The sequence below is a fragment of the Pungitius pungitius genome, chromosome 13 (assembly GCF_949316345.1).
Source record: "Pungitius pungitius chromosome 13, fPunPun2.1, whole genome shotgun sequence".
NCBI classification, from domain to species: Eukaryota; Metazoa; Chordata; class Actinopteri; order Perciformes; family Gasterosteidae; genus Pungitius; species Pungitius pungitius.
The window spans coordinates 17,732,761-17,753,477 of record NC_084912.1 but is presented as its reverse complement, the minus strand read 5'-3'; the positions used below and the strand labels follow the sequence as shown (position 1 = coordinate 17,753,477).

Sequence of the window (20,717 nt, the reverse complement as noted above, 5' to 3'; positions counted from 1 at the left end):
TTACGGACGTCTCCGTAAGTCCGCGCGCGTCTCCGGACACTGCGCGTGTCACTCAGCCTGCAAAAGGCTGCTGTTACCGGATCATGTTCAAGTGCGATGGCCGCGTGTCGCCATCCAGACACGGCAACCGTCCACGGAGGACACCCGACTCCCGGGGAAAGCAGGAAGGGATCCACTCGTTCATCCCCAAACACGCGCGACACTTTGTCTATTAAAACAACAAACAAACACGCTTCTGTGCGCACACACGCTGGCTCCTTGTGATGTTGCTGTTAGGCATCTTTTACGCGTACACAATCCGTATGTGGACCCACGGATGAGAATCCTTTAGCGTCGGACTGTCGCAACAGTGATATTTTTCTAGCCTTGTTTTTAAATATAAAACGCGTTAACATCTACTAAATTAAAAAATATGTTAACTCTAGAAATCCGCCCAACTTCTTCCTCGATTTAAAAACTCCCCAAATGAGGCAATAATGGAAACGAGATGAGATTTTTTTCTTGTCTGCCTTTTTGATTGTCTTTCAAAAGGAAATCTTTAATTGCGAAAATATGCAAACAAATGGTTTCAAAAATGGGTAAAAAAACTCTTAGCGTTGAAATCTGCAGATGAAGGAAAAATAATGCACAAATATATTTGCGCATTGATTTTGAATTTAAACGGAAGACAAAAAATGTACCAATTTATGGCGAATATCTGTGCATTTAGAAACCGTCTTATTCAGATGATGTGCTTAGTCTGCCTACATTTAAAAATGAGTAGATAATAATTAAAAGATTATTTGAAACTTCAAAATCACCCTGTGCGGGATAATACGCACTCGCACACACACACACACACACACACACACACACACACACACACACACACACACACACACACACACACACACACACACACACACACACACAACCGGTCTAATAAAGCACGCAGCGAGTTGCAACCTGCTAAATATTTCACTCACTGATCATGCATTTTCCCCCATTGAGCCTCCTCCTTCTCCTCCTCCTCCTCCTCCTCCTCCTCCTCAACTCCTCCGGCTTCTCTCTCTCTCCTCTTATTCCTCTCTGTCACTCTCCCATCACCTCACTCCTCCTCCCCCTCTTTCCGTCGTGGCTCTCTTCACCACCACCGACCCCCTCCTACCCCCCTCCGCCTCCAGGTATTAAGCGCGCGTCCTCTTCGGTCAGTGAGCAAAGCTCCGGGTCTTCGAGGCACCACCAGAGTCGCGTCCGCTGCAGCAGCTCCTGTTCCGGGCTTCTACTTCGGAGCTGCAGCTCCCTCCGTCAGGGCTTTCCTCTGTGGCGAATCGCTGTCTTCTTAGGGTCCCTTTCCCTCCTGTGCGCCTCGTCCACACACACACACACACACACACACACACACACACACACACACACACACACACACACCACCAGTGGCTCTATTCTTCCCAATCTGCGCCGATTGTCCTCACTTCACATGTGTGTGTTCCAGAAAGCGGGCTCCGCTTCAGGACTGCGCTGCGTCTTTTGCCGCTTAAAGCCCCGCATCTAATATTACCAAATCCCCTTTATTACTAGAGTATTTACAATCTCTCCCCCCTCCTCCTCTTTTTCTTCCTCCTCCTTCTTCTCCTTTTACACATACCCCTCCCTGACACACGCACACACACACACACGCACACACACAGACACACACACGCACACACGCACGCACGCACACACACACACACACTCTACCCTTCATCGCATGCAGCTCGAACCCAAGGCACATCTGAAAGTTATTACAGCGGGCGCTTATAGGTCCGCTTGCCCTCCCACGGTCTGCACAGATACAGAGACAGACCCCCACCCCCCCTCCACCAACTCCTACTGTACACCTCCATCAGGTCAGATGGGAGAAGCTCCTATTTATTAGTGCATGCTTGTTGTTACATCTATTAATGGGTTACATGTAGCTCCAAATCGGACCCAATAACTCCTAATGAACATGTTCACACTTGCATTGGATCTCGCACTGGGTTTAATGGGACTCGGTGGGATGTGTGTGTCTGTGACGTGCGTGTAACGTAGCTCGTGTACTTCTCTTGGCTTGTTCAACCTGCCCGTCCTGTTCGCTGCACTCTCTCCTTCTTTCTCTCTACCAATCTACAACCTCTATGTTCACGCGCTTGAAGGAAACAAGCACATCCACGCGCGACCAGAGGAACGTTGGGCGAAGCATGCATCGCGCGCTCTTTCTCTAGACTTTGTTAACCCGCACGCACACTCCTCCACTCGGTCCCCACGCAGCGCATCCCACCCGCCCCCCTCCAGCGAGCTCCTGTCCGCGCTTCCCTTGCCCTGTTTTGCGTCCCTCTCTCTCCCCCGCTCTGCATATTGCTTTCATTAGACATCTCTGCATCTCCCTCTCTCACACACACGCACAGACACGCACGCACGCGCACAGACGAACACACGCAAACCCAGGCACACACTCCTCCCTCTATCCGAGAGCCTCTTGTCCGGCCCCCCTGGTCTCTGTGTCCATTGGCTTCCAATGGATCTATTTCTCATGTCCAGCCCCCCCCCCCCCCCCCTTCCCCAGCTCTCTAATGATCGTCCATTGGTTTTGTTACTGCGCGTCCCGTCCGTCCCTCCTCCCACTCCCACTCCCACCCGGGTGCGTCTGCCCTGCCCATGTTTTTGTATGTCGGGTGTCCGTCCATCGCCTGACGTTCAAGTTCGCCGGGGACGTCACGTCCGTGCACTTGAACTTGTACGGCTCAGGGGGGGAGGGAGGGGGAGGGGGGGTGGGGGGGCTTTTGCCATTTTTTCCATCTCTCTCCCCTTCTCTCTCTCTCTGCATTTACCTCTCTCTCACTCTCTCTCTCTTTTCTCTGCTCTCCTTTCTCAAAAAAGCCATGACGGCGATCCTGCGATCCATCTTCGCCTCCGCGCCATCTTTGTATTATTTCTAATTTATTTCCCCCCCCCCCCTTCCTTGTGGATGTCAAGGCGTTGGATGAAGATATTTTTGCCCCACTGGAGTCTCCTCTCTAACCCCGGCTCTCCCCGATGTGATCCGCGCTGAACGCCGCCGCCAGCCACCATGTCTCGCCGCAAGCAGGGCAAACCCCAGCACTTAAGCAAACGGGATTTTTCGCGTAAGTAAAGATAAGAAAACAAGAACGACAATTATTACTTCTGACTTTCATTTCATTCAGCTGAGGTGTGGAGGGAGGGGGTTGGGGGCGGGAAGGGGACCGCGAAACAGGAGCTTGAAGTGGACACTGGACGTACCGCTCGGATGCGAGCGGTCAACAGGACTTAACGTTGTGGAGAGAGCGTGCGGGACCTCTGTGCGTAAAAAGCCGCTTGGAGGTCCCCACTAACCCCGAAAGAGAGAGAAAAAAGTTTTTTGTGCGCGTGGGCAAATGTCCGTTACCGCTTCCCTGTTTCACGGTGGGAACGTGCTCTCGCTTGTGGCTCCGATGCCCCGAGTCGCTCCGGTCAGTGGAAACGCGCAGGGCTCCCGGTAGCAGAGCGCGTCCTCTCCGCGGAGCTTCGTGGATAAATCCCCTCACGGAATACACCGCTGTCCGATAGCTCTGCAGCCAGGTTTCAACGACTTGTTCTATTTTTGGATTATTAGAAAAAAGGTGGATTTTGGGTCAATTTGGGGGGAAAAACAATTCTGGTGTCGGCTCACCCTCTTTAGCAGCACGATTAATTTACACTTCAAAACCCTAATGGCTTTCATATAAATGTTGATCGACGTTAAGTCGGTATTTAAAAAAAGCAACAACTGAGCCGCTGTGGTACGAGTTAGAAACAAGAAAACCAGCAACAGCACAACAGCACATTTAGACTTACCGGGCTCAATTATTTTTCTATTTTTCAAGTGAAGTTGCATTTGAAACAACCAGAATATCCAGTTCAGAATTCGAAGTCAACTCGTACAGTTAAGGTAAGGCATGCATAGCAGCTCATTGGCGAGTGAAATTCCAACACGGTTCAGTTGCGTCTGGAGTGTCCCTTTACGCACGGCGTTGGTTCTTAATAGTTTATTAGACGCATCCGTGTGCTTTGGACCGACTGAATTGATAACGGTGTTTGCAAAGTCCGCAGCAATTGGCGAAGCGGGGCTTATCGCGCTGCCACGCGCCGCACTGTGTGCCACCTCGCAGCGTCCGTATCTCCAAGTGGCCCGCAAACCAAAAACAACAAGATATTTGGGTATTTTTACGCATCAGTGTTTGGTTGTGTTTTGGTATGTTGACTATAGCTGTCGCCTGTGCTCTTTTGTTTGGATAGAAAACGTGTGTGTGTGCGTGTGTGTGTGTGGCCCAGACTGGGGACAGCGCAGTCACCATGACCACGTTCCGTCACTAGGAGGCAGACCGCGATCAGAAAATCCAGCGCTGAACCTGATCAGTTTCATTGCCACCCCCTACCTTCGCGGGCTACTATTTGGTGATCTCTTTAGAATAAAGGGAGCGCATACAAGACACGTGGGAGGGATGGACGGGTGGAGGGAGCAGGAGGAGCCCCGCACCCCCATGAAAACATCAAGCCCTCCTTACTTTGTATCTCCTTCTTTTGGTGCATCACATTTTACATACATGCAGGCTGCAGTCAGCATATGCAGAACCCTTTAACCACACACACACACACACACACACACACACACACACACACACACACACACACACACACACACACACACACACACACACACACACACACACGCACATACACACGCACACACGCACACATATGCACACATTTGTATCCTTTTTCTAAGGATTGCAGATGGCCATCAGTTACAAATGGAACCGTCAGCCTCAAGCAAACAACCTTATTTTACTTTTCATTCTTAAAGCATGTAAATGTTCTAAATTCATTAAGATTCCATATTTCTATTGCATTGTTTACCAGTGCTCACTTTGCAGATCAGGCGGCAGCACAACAGCGTGTTGGTCAGTGCAACATTTCCTCAGTGTAAATTACATTTTCATTTTTTCCATACTCTGTAAATAAATACTTTATTTAGGGTAGAGAAGATTTCTTCACACAGAATTGTTTTCTAGATTTATCAGAACGTACTTTTAACCTAAAGCGTCAAAGCATCAATTCAATTGATGAATGTTATTTGACGTTCAGCCTCCTCATTCAAAGCCCTTTCAAAATATTTTTAGGTTGGACTACATTTGTATCTTCATATTTTGTATTCCTTATTTCTCCTTTAGGGGATGTCTTTGTCTTGTTATGAAGGTGCAAAGACATCGCTGCTCCTTAAACTTTTTATTTCACTCAGTTTGATCGCCTTGAAATAGATGCAAATAATGAACTGTGTGCATGGAGACCTGCTTTTTCTGCACCATTTGCACTTGTTTAACTTAAGAAGGTGAGCGTTACTGTTTTTTTGTTGAACAGGATTGCGTATTTTAAATGATTTTCCTTCCTTGAGGTCCACATTCAGAATCTAAGTCTCTTTATCTCTCTCTCTCAAACACACACACACACACTCATACGCCTGTTCTTCCCCCACATACACACTCATTCACGCATGCAAACCCAGGAAAACCTATCCCTATTATCAGACAAAATCTCTACCAATCACCGGGACGGTCAAAATTAAAATCTATTTTTTGATCCTCAGTGGCTTTAAATTCATTAGAAATGGAAAATTGGCGGCTGAATAAAGAAGGTCAACACGTATTAGGCCGGCTATCTCTCGGAGTCAACCTCTCGTCTTTGGACTGGAAGATTTCTTTTAAAAAAGGGGGACAGTGAATAATCTGCTGCTGTGTTCGTAGCTCCTCTTCCACCACATGCGGGGCGGTTGGAGCTTGACAAAAGGCGCCTTAAAAAGAGTAGTCAGGAGTTAATCCGGCCTCGGAGGGGTGAGGAATCGGGGTTGAATGGCTCATTTCGGGGGTGATTTCCCGCTACACAAGTGGCTGCTAAAGGAAGTATAAGCGAGGCCTGTGTAATTGAGGCCCTGGAAAGACGACACACACACTCTGTGCGCCGTCCCTTCTCTCTTTCCCTCGGCACATATGTCGGACATATTTGTGACAGTTTTCCATTCGGACAATTACAGGATCATAAACGTCCTCATACAAGGTTATGAGAGTCCACCGATCCTCCACATGTTTAGCTTTTTCTGTGAATGATGTGTTTTACCGTCCTTTTTTCAGAGCTCCCCCTGTCATTGTCTATGAAATTGTTATCTTTGAGGAATCTGATTTGAGCTTTTGGAAGTAGTCAGGAGATTCTTTCCCACCATTAACTCCTGTGATGTGGGATCCAGATCAGCTTGCATTGTAATCATTTCCCCCTACATTACATGCATTTTTTATCATTACAAGGCACATTTTCTGCCCCCATCATTGTGTGTGCACCACACGTCAGGCTTTAGCTGAGCTCTGCCTCCCCAACTCCGATCCTCAACGTGACAGACTCTTCTCTTGTGATTTATTAATGCTGTCGCTGTATCAATAGGTCTAAATTACAAGGGACTAAAAGGACAAATATTAACATGTGATTACCACAGAGAGTAAGTGACACCTTTTCATTTCCTCCCCCCTCCAGCAGCCGAACCCCTCTCAGCAGCCGGCGTCTGGTCACAGGAGCTGTCGGAGCGCTACTCGGAGCACTCGACCGAGACCGGAGGCCTCAACGGGCACCACCCGTGCGCCGCTGTGGGCCGGCTGGCCCGGCTGGGTAATGACGCTCACCCCTCCCTGGAGCAGGACCTCCTGACCTGCGGCCAGTGCCAAGCCACCTTCCCTCTGGCGGACATCCTGCTCTTCATCGAGCACAAGCGAAAGCGATGCCACGGGCCGCCCTGCCTGGCCGTGGGCCGGGGGCTGGACAAGCCCCCCTCGCCCTCCCCTGGCCTGGCCCTCACCCCGTCCACGGCGTTTGGCGCTCTGCGCAGCCGCCGGCCCGTGGAAGTTGGCGTCCAGGCCACGCTGGCAGACGACGATGACGACCGCTTCTTGTTGCCAAGGGGGATTTGCCCCAAACAGGAGCCCCACCCAGGTAACCTGCTGCTTTCACACCTAACCGCCACGCGTCACCTTTGTGGGCATTTGACCACTGGACCATGTGGTACCCGAGGTACTTTACTGAGGCAGTGGCTGCGTGTGTAGAGGAGCCTCATCAGTTTCAGTGGGACATCACTTTGAATCGGTGTGTGTGTTTGTCTGTGTGCGTAGTCCAGTTGTGGTGTTGATGTTGGTCTCAATCGGAGCGCGACTGTCGTTAAGGCAAAGTCTTGCATTGTCTGAGACTTGTTTAAGGGGGGGGGGGGCGGGCATAAAAGGGAGGTGTGTGTTTGTGTGTGTGTGTAAGACACTGCACTGGCCAATGTCCTTCTCCTCATCCACCAAATTCGATGCAGACCTAATGTGTGCGTTCCCAGTACCCAGGAAGACATGGATGACCTTGGAGTAGTGGTACCACTGGTCAGTGTGGCAGTGGCCTTTAGGGACAGTGGTGTGTGTGTATGTGTGTGTGTGTGTTTGCAGACGCAGGCTGAACTGTGTGACTTTCAGTCTGAGGAGTAACTGTAGCCTTCTTTCTGGGATTGTGCACACAACATGTGTGTCCTTGCATAACGTCTGTGTGTGTGTGTGTGTGTGTCTCATGTGGCCTTAGCAGATGTGTCCTGCTCTCCATGTGGTTTCCCCTCTTTCACTGCCACATCTTACCCGACTTAATGCAGCCCAGCTCTCCATTTCTTTCATTCCTTTCCTCCCTCTGACTTTACCTCCGTACCAAACTTCATAGGTAAAAGGCCCGATCCCCCCGCTGCTTCCCCCCCGTTGCACGTCCCTCTGTACAAGACTCAAATGGAAAGGCGAGAGAGAGGGAAAAGCCAGTTTTGACTTTTGCTCTTAAAGGGAAAATATTTTATTTAAAGTGCCTTAACACCACTAATTATTTGTTGCCGTGCCATTTTTTTCGGGAGCTGGTGCATTTTAATTAGAAGTAGTTTTTGGTGGCGGGTTGCCTGCACTTAAATAGCCAGAGAGAGGCTGCAAAGAGAGGCTGAGGTCTGGAGGGGCTAAAGTTAGGAACAGAATAAACACTTTATCACTTTGCCCATTGAATGGGACTCAGAAATATGAACTTGCTCATTGTGGCAGTTTGTTTTCCAAAGATGGAAAACAAACTGCGACTATAAGGCTGCTCAAGTCTATTCTTCCAGTTCTGAATAGACCACATTGTGTTGGAGGTAATTGTTGTCAAAGATGCGTTTGACCTTTGACCTATGCGGGCTCGAGACTGACCTATCTACCGTACGTGTGTAAGGAGCACAGTGCACAGGCAACATTTATTTTCCTCATGTCCCTGCAGTGACTATACATTTCAACACCCCCCACCCCTCAGACCCCCACCAGCTAAACTGGGTTATTAGAGCGATTTACATCATAATACAGGCGTCTGCTTGCTTTAGTAGCGTAGTGTGTGGGAACGTCTTAGGAGCAACAGCTGTACACTCAGACAGAACAGGAAAAGAGCACAGCGGCGTTGTATATCTGGTCCGATGTCCGACCCAGCAGCAGTCGGACCAGAACTATCGTACGGTTTTTATTTTAAACAGAGATGAAAAATGAGCTCTTTTGAAATCTCGCATCTTCACAAGGAATCCAACATTTCATTTACATCCATCCTCCTTTTTTTTACCTTCTGCTCAAACGTCACCTCAATTCTCAAAATGTCCGTCCGGTTTGATTGCCTATAATTGAACCCAGTATTCTTCTTTTACTCAATCCCAGCTTTCATCGTAATTCACCCCAAACTGTCACAGTGAAGTAAAAGCACAAAAAAGAGAGAAGACAAAAATCAGCTGCTTGCATCCGTCCAAAAGCATTAGTGACAAAACAAGGAGGTGAGTTAGTAAATGGTGGCTTGGTGATCCGCTGGGTCTCATACACCTTCCTCACAGCATCTTAGGGACTTTTTATTGTTAAAAAACAAAACCACATATTTCCATATGTAAGTCTATTTAGAATATTCAACACCAGTTTGTGGATTTTTCAGCGTCAATATATGAATCCTCCTTTTTAAACCAGGATCCTGATCCCTGTTTTTTATTCATCTGCTTTTTGGTCAAATTTATTGTCGAATTGGAGAAATATTCCTTCTTAAATTAATGAAGAAAAAAAGTGAATATGTGTTTCCTGATTGAATGATATAAAATGCCTTTTTTTCTGCATGCATCTGTGCTTGTTGTCAAAGAATGTGAACGCAGAGAGCTGCTGCGGCTCAAGAGGGAACACAAAGCGTCCGACTCGCTCCACAACGCGGCTCATATTTACATATCAAACAGCTCCAACCGAGGCGAGCCGGGACGTCACCTTGTCTGTGTGTGTGTGTGTGTGTGTGTGTGTGAGCAATAGAAAAATGACTGATCACTGATGCAGAAATGCAGCATACCTGCCCACCCACATGGCATACAAGACTCTCTCTCTCTCTCACACACACACACACACACACACTCACTCAAACACAAGGTTGGTGCTATCTCTCTCACTCTCTCTTGGCCATTTACTCTATTAATCCCTGACTGAGATGAGAATTCTGATTATAATCCCTGAGGTGATCCCCTCGTTCAGAAACAGCATCAATAATGGCTCTGAAGGGAGGGGTTTGCATGTGTGTGTGCGTGTGTGTGTGTGTGGATGTCCCTGTCTCTCCCTCGGTCTTTCTTTTTATTCATTTCTATTAACCAAAAACTGAAATTTGGAATTAATTCCATTGCGGATTATTTCCACAGTGAACACTATTTCTGCTGTCCTGTTTGCCAATTGATTTGCTCATAATTGGGAATTTAATCCTCGGTCCTCAATGTAAAAATCAGCCCTAATATATGTGTTAATCAGGAGAAATTGATATGAAGCCGGTAAAAATAATGATCCACTCTATGGACGATTGCTTTTGTTTAGCAGTATTGGCTGAAATATTGTATTAGCCCATGAGTCATTTAATAGAGATATTATCACCATGAGTATATATTTAAAATGAACGTGTTAGTGTGTGTGTGATGAGAGGAGACGAGCCGACCCGAACCCACCTCGACGCTCCTCCATGTCTGCTCCCCCCCTCACTGTCTTATTTGTTCTTTTTCATTTTCCCTTTTGGCAACATTAACATTCAATGCAAATCCGGGACGGACAATTGATAACAAATCAATTACAGTGTGTTTGGTGTGTGTGTTTGGTGTGTGTGTGTGTGTGCGCCGTAGCTTTACCCTACAAAGAGATTTCTCACGCTGGCTGCCATTACTAATCTATTGTTGCTCTGCCTCTTTTTTCCTCTCTAATAGACTTGAATGCGGTGCGTTTGAACGCGCACTGAAAGCAGGACAGTGTTGGCATTTTGAATGCGCTTACTGTGCGTAAACATGTGTTGCAAAAAGAACAAATCAGCAGCGGAATAAGATGTGAGCAAAGCACTGCAGAACGCAGTGTGTTTCACATCCAGCTTCACGTGGACCAAGCTCAACTGTTGGGTCTCGCTCTAAATATGTGGGTGTGTGTTCAAAGAGTGCGTCTGTAATCCAGACGGAACCCCCCAACAACACTTGGAATTCATTGCTGACACATTTTTGGACGTAGTAATAAAAAATAAAAAGAGGCTTTGTGTTGCTCTAAATAGAATAATCAACTTGAATTTGCTTTTCTTTTGTCAAAGTTCCACAGTGGGATTTAATGTGATTGCAATGTGAACACACACACATACACACCCCCATCACACATATTTAGTTACATAGGATTAATAGTATTAGTTCAGCAGCATTGAATTGCTCAACTAAATATGGTCTGCTGTTGTTCTGGCTCTTTGTTTTAAGGTATTAATAATTGTTCTAGAAGGGTTGAGGTGATGAACAACACTTGAGTTCTTTTTTGAATACAGTGTGTATTCATTCATGATCCTTATTGAACAGTGCAATAACATCAACAGTAGCACTTGTTTCGCTTGGTGCTTAATCAGAACAGATGAGTTCCACATGTTGGTTTAAGAATCATAGACAAAGAGAAGAGCATCACCCCGTAAACACAATATTAAATGGAAGGGAAAGATGTCACGCTGCCCCCAGCCTTTGATCTCAGCTGGAACCAGACGACGCACATCTCTTATTGAGCTCTTCTATAAACCATGACGTCAAGCCGACTGCTGTACGCACCGTGTGACGGACCACTTGTTTATTTGAGTGATTTGACGTTCCACGCTACATCTACTCCTTCGTGGTGAGAGGGGAGAGCTGCTGATTTGGGCTCACATGCTGCTCATCGTGTGTGTGTGTGTTTATTCCTGTAGACGCTCACAAAAAGACATACACACACATACCCACAAGCACACACACTGGGTCTGCTCACAGGGTGAACATGCAGCTCAGCTCTCTTATTATGTGGAAGGCAGTTGATGGCCTGTTCATAAAACTGTTTATACACTACAAAGCTTATTTATATAGGCCACTGGATTACAGGCTACACACACACACACACACACACACACACACACACACACACACACACACAAGTGACTAACAACACTAACGACTCAAGTGACTAGAGATTCAAGTGACTAACAACACTAATGACTCAAGTGACTAGAGATTCAAGTGACTAACAACACTAACGACTCAAGTGACTAGAGATTCAAGTGACTAACAACACTAACGACTCAAGTGACTAGAGACTCAAGTGACTAACAACACTAATGACTCAAGTGACTAGAGATTCAAGTGACTAACAACACTAACGACTCAAGTGACTAGAGATTCAAGTGACTAACAACACTAACGACTCAAGTGAGTAGAGATTCAAGTGACTAACAACACTAATGACTCAAGTGACTGGAGATTCAAGTGACTAACAACACTAACGACTCAAGTGACTAGAGATTCAAGTGACTAACAACACTAATGACTCAAGTGACTGGAGATTCAAGTGACTAACAACACTAATGACTCAAGTGACTAACAACACTAACGACTCAAGTGACTAACAACACTAACGACTCAAGTGACTAACAACTTTATTGACTCAAGTGACTGGAGATTCAAGTGACTAACAACACTAACGACTTAAGTGACTAACAACACTAATGACTCAAGTGACTAGAGACTCAAGTGACTAACAACACTAACGACTCAAGTGACTAGAGATTCAAGTGACTAACAACACTAAGGACTCAAGTGACTAGATATTCAAGTGACTAACAACTTTATCGACTCAAGTGACTAGAGATTCAAGTGACTAACAACACTAACGACTCAAGTGACTAACAACTTTATTGACTCAAGTGACTGGAGATTCAAGTGACTAAAAACACTAACGACTTAAGTGACTAACAACACTAAGGACTCAAGTGACTAACAACTTTATCGACTCAAGTGACTAGAGATTCAAGTGACTAACAACTTTATTGACTCAAGTGACTGGAGATTCAAGTGACTAACAACACTAACGACTTAAGTGACTAACAACACTAACGACTCAAGTGACTAGAGACTCAAGTGACTAACAACACTAATGACTCAAGTGACTAACAACTTCATTGACTCAAGTGACTGGAGATTCAAGTGACTAACAACACTAACGACTTAAGTGACTAACAACACTAACGACTCAAGTGACTAGAGACTCAAGTGACTAACAACACTAATGACTCAAGTGACTAGAGACTCAAGTGACTAACAACACTAATGACTCAAGTGACTAGAGATTCAAGTGACTAACAACACTAACGACTCAAATGACTAGAGATTCAAGTGACTAACAACACTAACGCCTCACGTGACTAGAGATTTACTGACTAACAACACTAACGACTAGTGAGCGACAAACAAGACTCGTGATTTGAGATTTAAGACTAACTCCAGAAAAGCCTCATCAATCGTATATACCTACACACATATGTATATATTGATATATCAGATTAATATATAATGAATAAACACACACAACATATACAATGAACTTCCCTTTCGCCACCACCAGGAGTGGTGACTGACTTTTCCGATTGTTTGCAAAATCTCATTTAAATTTTAAGCGCTAGTTTAATCTCCACAGCTCAAACAGCCTCATGAATATGCATGCATTGGGCAGACTTTAGTTCATTACCCAGTTGTAAATTCTAATGACCATTAGGTCCTCACAGTAATTGCCAATTGTTTTGCATTTTTGATTGGCCTATTACGTGCACATTCGTGGCGCACATCAGCTACGCTTGTCAGAGCCGGCATGTCAAGGGGTGTTGCCGTGTGTTTTCATGGATGGCATGTGTATTTTTTTCATTTGGGCCTTGGGTAATGTGTGTATGTGTGTGTGTGCGTGTGCATGAGGTTAAGGTGGATTTTTTAGACCAATTTAAACAAAAGTTGCATTTTTTTAATTGTGCACGTATTGAGAGCTGAACAAGAAATTGGGCTTTTGTAACGGCCAGGATGTCTCTTCTGTTCACTCATCACTCTGCTTGTGTCTTACAAACGCACACAATCAATCGCACACCCAATACAGAGTCTACACCATGCAAACTAGGTGGGTCTCTTACGTATGTGTCCGTCTTGACAAGGTAAAATCATTTTTGTCAATTCTCAGCTCTCTCTTCCCCTCCGTCTGCCTATTCATTTCTAGTTCCACGCCCCTCCGTTCGGTTTCTCCTTCAACAAACACATGTCAGATAGCTCTCTTTTCTCTTTGCGCGTCCGTATGAGGTTGCCATTTTGGAGACAGTGATTTGTCTTCCTAAGTGAGTTCCTCTGTAAACATGGACAAAAACTCTTGGGAAAATATTGAAAAAGAGAAGAATTGCATTGTTCTGTCTTCAGCAGAAAGAAGCAGCTCTTTCTTGTACGTGTCATGTGGTTGTCGCACAGACACACACAAAAAAATAGGGACCTGCGTATACACAGCTAATGCTTTCTATGTACTGAAGGAAGGGACCTCAAAGTGTATTTTTTTTCTTGTGAGAAGAAGACAAAAGAAGAAAAAAATCGATACATTTCAACAATGGAGCACGACAATTAAGAAAAGGTGATCAAAAATGGATACGTTTATACAAATGGTTTTTATATTGGATGATTTTAAATAACTACTACGGTTTTCATTTTTATTATTAAGTAGTTTCAACAAACAAGAACAACCAGTGTGCAGGCGGTATTCACACACACACGCACGCACGCACGCACACACACACACACACACACACCACACACACTCCTCTTTTTCCTCTTTCCCAGTTTGTGTACAAGTGCTGTTGGAGAGATACACAAACCTACATGGTGATGAAAAGGATTTTTTAATTGTGCAGAAATGAGCTACGTTACAAACGCTGGTGCGATGGACGCAGCCGAGGGGAAGGATATGTGTGTGTGTGTGTGTGTGTTTTGTTTCAGGGTTGTCTCCGGAGAGACTTGTGAGGCCTGTTTCCTGAGGTCTCTTTTAGCCTCCCCCCCCACCACAAATACTTTCTCACACACACACACACACACACACACCCTATATACCTCTGGCTGCTGTTACTCACTTCAAAGTTGTTAATATTCAGCTGGGAAACTGTATCCAGAGCGCAGCTAAATTATTAAGTGTATGAACTTTTTAGGCAGTAAGATGAACTGATGGGCCACAACTATGAGATCCTCCTCTTCTTCACGTGTGTGTGTGTGTGTGTGTGTGTGAACATGTACCCTCTGCTTCTGCTTGGTCTTTGGCCGGGGGCATGCATAATTGATCCTCTGCCCGCTATCATTTTCTTGATGTAATTGCCCTGGTAAGATATGATGAAATCTAATGGATAATTTAGCCCCCGCCCCCCACCCCACCAGCAACAAAAAACACTGCAAGTAGCTTCACTAACAAGCACATTGATTTCTGATGTGTGTAGAGGTCATTCAGGAACAAAATGCTAACTGCCATCTCTTGTTTTATAACGCTTTTAATGCTAAAGTTGTCAGAACTGTTGACCCCAATCATGCTGTGGAACATTCATTTAAGAGCATCGCAAAGTATGGACAAATAGAGGGTTTTAAAGGAAAACATTAATAATATTGAACGGTTTCGAGGAAAAATGTAGTCATTTCAGAAGATGTTTCTATAAAAGTATAAAGTACGGTGGCCGAGAAGGTTCAGACAAATACAAAAGCAACAACACAACCGCAAATGCCACAACGCAACACGAACGCCACAACACAAAATACAAAAGGCACATCACAACTGCAAATGCCACAACACAACACGAACGCCGCAACACGAAAATACAAAAGCCACATCACAACCGCAAATGCCACAACGCAACACGAACGCCGCAACGCAACGCGAAAGCGAAAACGGAAGTAGCTGCCCACGGGAGCGAGCGTATTTTGGAGGAACGGAGCTGGAGGATGGCAGATCGTTTAAGAAGTAAGTGAAACATGATTCCTTACTTTAACTGTAGCCGCAAGGAATCATGTTTCACTTACTTCTTAAACAATCTGGCATCCTCCAGCTCCGTTGTTACGTGCCTACTGGTTTTTGAACCTACTGGTTTGGCTACGCGTTTAGATGTTATTAAGAGAGTAATCCTACTTGGGCAATGTGCTAGAAAACCTGACAGAACTATGTATTTCACGCTACGCCACCAAAAACCAGTTGTCTTGGCTCACCCTGAACCAAAAGATGTTCTTGCCACTGACGATTTGCAATTTCATGATAAGTAGTGAAATCAGTAGCAGCATTTGACAGCTCGGTTGGCCGACGGCGTAGCGCCGCCGTCTTATAAAGTTTTGCTATTTTGCTCGACTGCGAGTTCGAATCCAGGTTGTGGCGATCTTTTAATAAACGTATGTTCTTTTATTTATTTCTTTATACGTAGCAGTGATGTAGTGCTCACTTATACAATCATAACCGCTGCATTGGATATGGGATACATTTTGAACATTTTCAGAAATATGTTTGCGACTGTGTGACGGATCAGGTGACCGAGGCAGACAACATCTGCCGCTGTCGGGGCAAAACAAACACGCACGCGTAGCCAAACCAGTAGGTTCAAAAACCCAGTCGGCACGTAACACCGGAGCTGGAGGATGGCAGATCGTTTAAGAAGTAAGTGAAACATGATTCCTTGCGGCTACAGTTAAAGTAAGGAATCATGTTTCACTTACTTCTTAAACGATCTGCCATCCTCCAGCTCCGTTCCTCCAAAATACGCTCGCTCCCGTGGGCGTTCCTCCAAAATACGCTCGCTCCCGTGGGCAGCTACTTCCGTTTTCGCTTTCGCGTTGCGTTGCGGCGTTCGTGTTGCGTTGTGGCATTTGCGGTTGTGATGTGGCTTTTGTATTTTCGTGTTGCGGCGTTCGTGTTGTGTTGTGGCGTTTGCGGTTGTGTTGTTGCTTTTGTATTTGTCTGAACCTTCTCGGCCACCGTAATAAAGGGACCAGCAGAGGAGTACAATGATTTCACTTTCAGTAAAAAGGCCCAAACTGCCCCCAAAATTACGCTTAGAGGAAAATGTAATATTTACTTCATTCCAAATATATCCCCTAAAAAGGGAAACCTATATAAAAATATACGATCTGGTTAAAGACATTTTGAATCATGAAAATCACCATAAATCCTCAATTCAATTCATTTTATTTTGTATAGCCCAAAATCGCAAATTACAAATTAGCCTCAGAGGGCTTTACAGTCTGTACACATGCAACATCCTCTGTCCCGAAACCCTCACATCGGCACAGGAAAAACTCCCCAAAATATGAAAAAAAACTTCAATGGGGAAAAAAGGGAAAAAACCTTAGTGAGAACGTCAGAGGAGGGATCCCTCTCCCGGGATGGACAGACTGACATGGATGTCCATGAACTCTTGTTCAACGTTACGATCTATGTTCAATATCTCTGTTCAGGAATCAGGAAACGTTTATTGCCATCATATGTCAGACATACAGGGAATGTGACTTGGCGGTTGGTGCAGGACGGCAGACAGTACGACAATGACAACAGATAACGCAGTGCAGCAATAAGATAAAAATATAATAAAATCTATGCTATGGGTTAGTTAAGTTGAGAAATAAGATACAATTAAAAATAAGAATAAAGTGCACCAGCTAACAGAAAGTAACGAGTGAAATTGACAGTGACAAAGTGTATGTAAATGTGCAGATTTAATTCTCCAATACCCTCCTGTCTGTGTGACAGACAGGAGTGTTTGAACATGTCTGGACTGCAGTTAACACGAATCCTTCTCTCATACACACATCCTTTCTCTCTACCTAAGTGTGTATGTGTGTATGTGTGTACACATACACACATACACACACCCAAAGCAATGTCTGCCAACCAACAGAGAGACCAGGGGACAATGACAAACTATTTATCTTTGTACTAAATAAAGGTCCCCAATCTGCAAAAGAAACCAGAGACAGGTAGAGTAAAGGGGATCGGGGGGGGCAGAGCGCCTGAGGGCGGGGGTCGCCAACCACCTGACCACCGCCTCTCCCAATTACATGCTCATGTCCCTCAGGGCAGCAACTACAACACGCCCCCCCCCCCGAAATATCGTCTAACATGAAATCGGTCTGTGAGGCAAAAAAGCTCGGGGAGCCGTGCCTTGGGGGGGGGGGGGGGGTGGGAGGGAGAGAGAGAGGGGTAGTAAACAGGGGGGGGGGGGGGGGGCGGAGGGAGGAGGGGTAAGGCTGGGTCCATTAACAGATGAACTTGGCAAATGTCCAACTGTTTGACGAGCTGGTGTCATTGGACGGGGAGGAGGGAAGGGGGGGGGGGGATTTACCCACACTTAGCGTCCCATGGAAGCACTCATTCCCATTGTGTATCTACCTGCATACAGACCCCTGTGTTTAACCAGTTAAGACTGGCTTGCTGCCATGGAAACGGTGCCGCTGGTGGGTTAAAGAAGAAGAAGTAGATACATGAAAAAACAAGCAAAAAAAGTTCAAACATGCAGAAAGAGAAGAAGAAAATATTACAGCCGATTTCCACTAAGGCCCCTGACCCGCCGAGCCCTCCACTTCGAGCGGAAGAGAGACGGCGAGAGAAGGCAGGAGGAAGTAGAATATCCATATTTTTAACCTTTGTGGAACTGCTGCTTGTGTAACCGAGGAGCGAGTGGAGCACATTTATATTTCCAGCAGCAGCCAGGGTTCAGGAGGGAGGGTCACACACTTTGTGTAGATTCACACTGTGGAGCGGTTGCTGCCGAGCAGGTTCAGTAGGTTTGATGCCTTGCTTACTGGCTCCTTGTCTGTCGGCACTGAAAGTGGTTTCAACTTGCTCCGTCTCCTCCCTCTCAGTCCCTGGGCTCGGTGCCTTGCCCCAGCTTGTGGAAGCGTACTTCAGTGGCAGAATTTAGGGTTTGGACCTTTCCAGACTTGTCACGTTTCCCAGCGCCGAGTTCCTTTACAAACATTCTTATCCCTTTACCTCCATCTCGGCCCCCCAGCAGCCGATCTGGGTCGCAGCTGCTCTCATGGAAGAAGTGACATTTCTTGCAATAATAATACAAAATATTTCCAAGGTTCGAAATAGCAACAAAACTAATTAGCGCCTTCACTGTTTCTTATCACTCCTCTTTGTGTAGTCCTACAGCCGCAGGTCATCAGAGGTGCAGTAGAGACATGTGAGGTTGTTTTTCCTAAGAAGTGTGACGTGTCGACTGTTCGGAAAGTTTCAAGGAGACCAAATTCCCTGCAGCACATTTCCAAGAAATGAAAATGTACTCTGGACAAACTGTTTCCCTAAACACCAATCACAACATTCATAGGGTTTTGAGCGTTACTTTTTGCTCAACTTGCACTTGATTGGCGTTACATACTGTAGGTTGTGTATGTGGGGGTGTGGGCCATGCGATAGGGCAGGTGGTGGTATGTGGACTTTAGGTTTGCAGTGTAGGCCACTACATGCAACATGAACTGTGAACTGGACACCGTGACCTGCAAGTACAGGGTGCAACACATGCAGCAAATAGACTTCACACACTTTATTTGTGTCATGTTTGTGATGACTTGTCAGTCCAATATCTCTCTACTTTTTGCTCTGTTTTGCTCTCCACCTTCTCCTGACTCTCTTTGCACTCTATTCTTTTTTTTGTTTGAAAAGGCTGTTAATATGTGTGTGTTCATCGGTATCAGTGACCCCATTTATATCACATATAGGAGACAGGAAAAGATATAGGCATCAGACATCTCTCTGTCCGTATATTTTCTAACAACACATTTGAAAGTAGCAAAGAGGCCATGTGACTTCGTTTGTCTGCTGACCAACTGTCCGGAGGTTTGAGTACCGCTGTGAGACAGACGAATGGCTGAGATCTGCTGTGATGAAGAAGAAGGTGTTGACACTTCCCATTGAAAAGAAACATTTTGATAGGGTGTTTCTGTCGGGTGGAGGATGGGCTTTATAGCTTCTATATCCTTTTGTAATATTCATGGCAGTTCCAACCATCTAACCAGATCTGCTGGAGCATTATTCTCCAAGTGTCTGTCCACCATGTTCTGAGCTTCATGCGCTTCTTGCGGCCTGCCAGGGTTTAATGGCAGAGAAACTAAACGGCACATCTTTTTATCGACCGACTCACTTTACCTGCAGATTGGGCCCTCAGTGATACACCTTTGAAATTCTTGATGAGGTCATCGGTTGAAATGTTTAAACAATGTGTGTCCCTCCAAAAGTCCAAGTGGAATTGTGAGATCCTCTTAAATCCTGCCCAATCCTACAATGGAATAAAAGAGTTAGTCAGGAGATAACACTCCAAAAGGAAACAGGACGAATGAGAGGTCCAAAACACTTGTTCTATCATTAATGGGGAGGTGCTGAACTGTCTGACAGCTGGTAAAAATGTCACAAAGGAAAAGAAAGATAAACAAATGAAAAGTAAGAAAGGAAAACACAACCCCTCAAAAACAGAGACAAAGATGAAGTGGGATAAAGAAGCGGAGAAGAAAAAGATATGGAGACCACGCTGGAGGAAGCACATTGTGATGTGACCCGTGTCCAGCTCTGTGTCCACATAAAAGCACCTGTCTTCAAAGACACATTTCATGTATGTGTGTGTGTGTATTTATCTGTGAATGATATATGGTTGGTGTTAACCAGGCCATATTCTGGTCTGGCCTGCCTTCACCGGCGTGAATGATAAATTGCGGATGTCCATCGGATCCACCCGAGCACCTGTGGTCTCCGTCCCCAGCCGGGCGCCGTGGAGCAGAAATAATAAATAAATAACCAACAAAAAGAGGCCTCTGACGGATGTGACTTTCTTTGTCTTTGGGGCTCGTTCAGGATGGCTTATTTGTTATAGAAGTTCTTTTAAATAGAAACCGGCTTCTTGGTTTTGGCTTTTGAGAAGACAGCAAAGCGTAATTAGGTATTTTTCACATCATCAACTTAACCGATTAGTTTTCTCTATTTTAACCTCTAATTGCTTGGTCTTTAGAAAATGTAATTCTCAAGAATTGATAAGAAAGAAGTCACGCGGGTAATCTCTTAGAGCTGTGGATAATGTCTTCAAATTGTTCTTTTTCTCTGACAAAAATCACTTTTTCAAAGATCTAAAACCGAAAAAAGAATGAGTCTCTGATTTGAGGAGGGCACATTTGTGACAGTTTTTTGGACTAAAGAATTTTGAACAATCAAACGATGATAGCAAATGATTGTGGTTTCATCTAATACAAATCAAGTAATCTAATAGTTGACTAATAGTTTGAGCTCCATGGTAATTACTGGCACGTAGGACGTGGCGTCTCT

At 45.4% G+C, this 20,717-nt stretch overlaps 1 protein-coding gene across 1 annotated transcript in view; it reads left to right on the top strand.

Annotated features, from left to right (window-relative positions):
* The first annotated feature begins 2,783 nt into the window (after positions 1-2,783).
* bcl11aa (BCL11 transcription factor A a) overlaps positions 2,784-20,717 on the top strand; it is a 44,590-nt gene continuing 26,656 nt past the window's right edge. The window contains exons 1-2 of the mRNA XM_037465796.2: positions 2,784-3,125; positions 6,559-7,011. Coding sequence (XP_037321693.2) covers positions 3,071-3,125; positions 6,559-7,011 — 508 coding nt within the window. The 5' untranslated portion in view covers positions 2,784-3,070. The remainder of the gene's footprint in view (positions 3,126-6,558; positions 7,012-20,717) is intronic.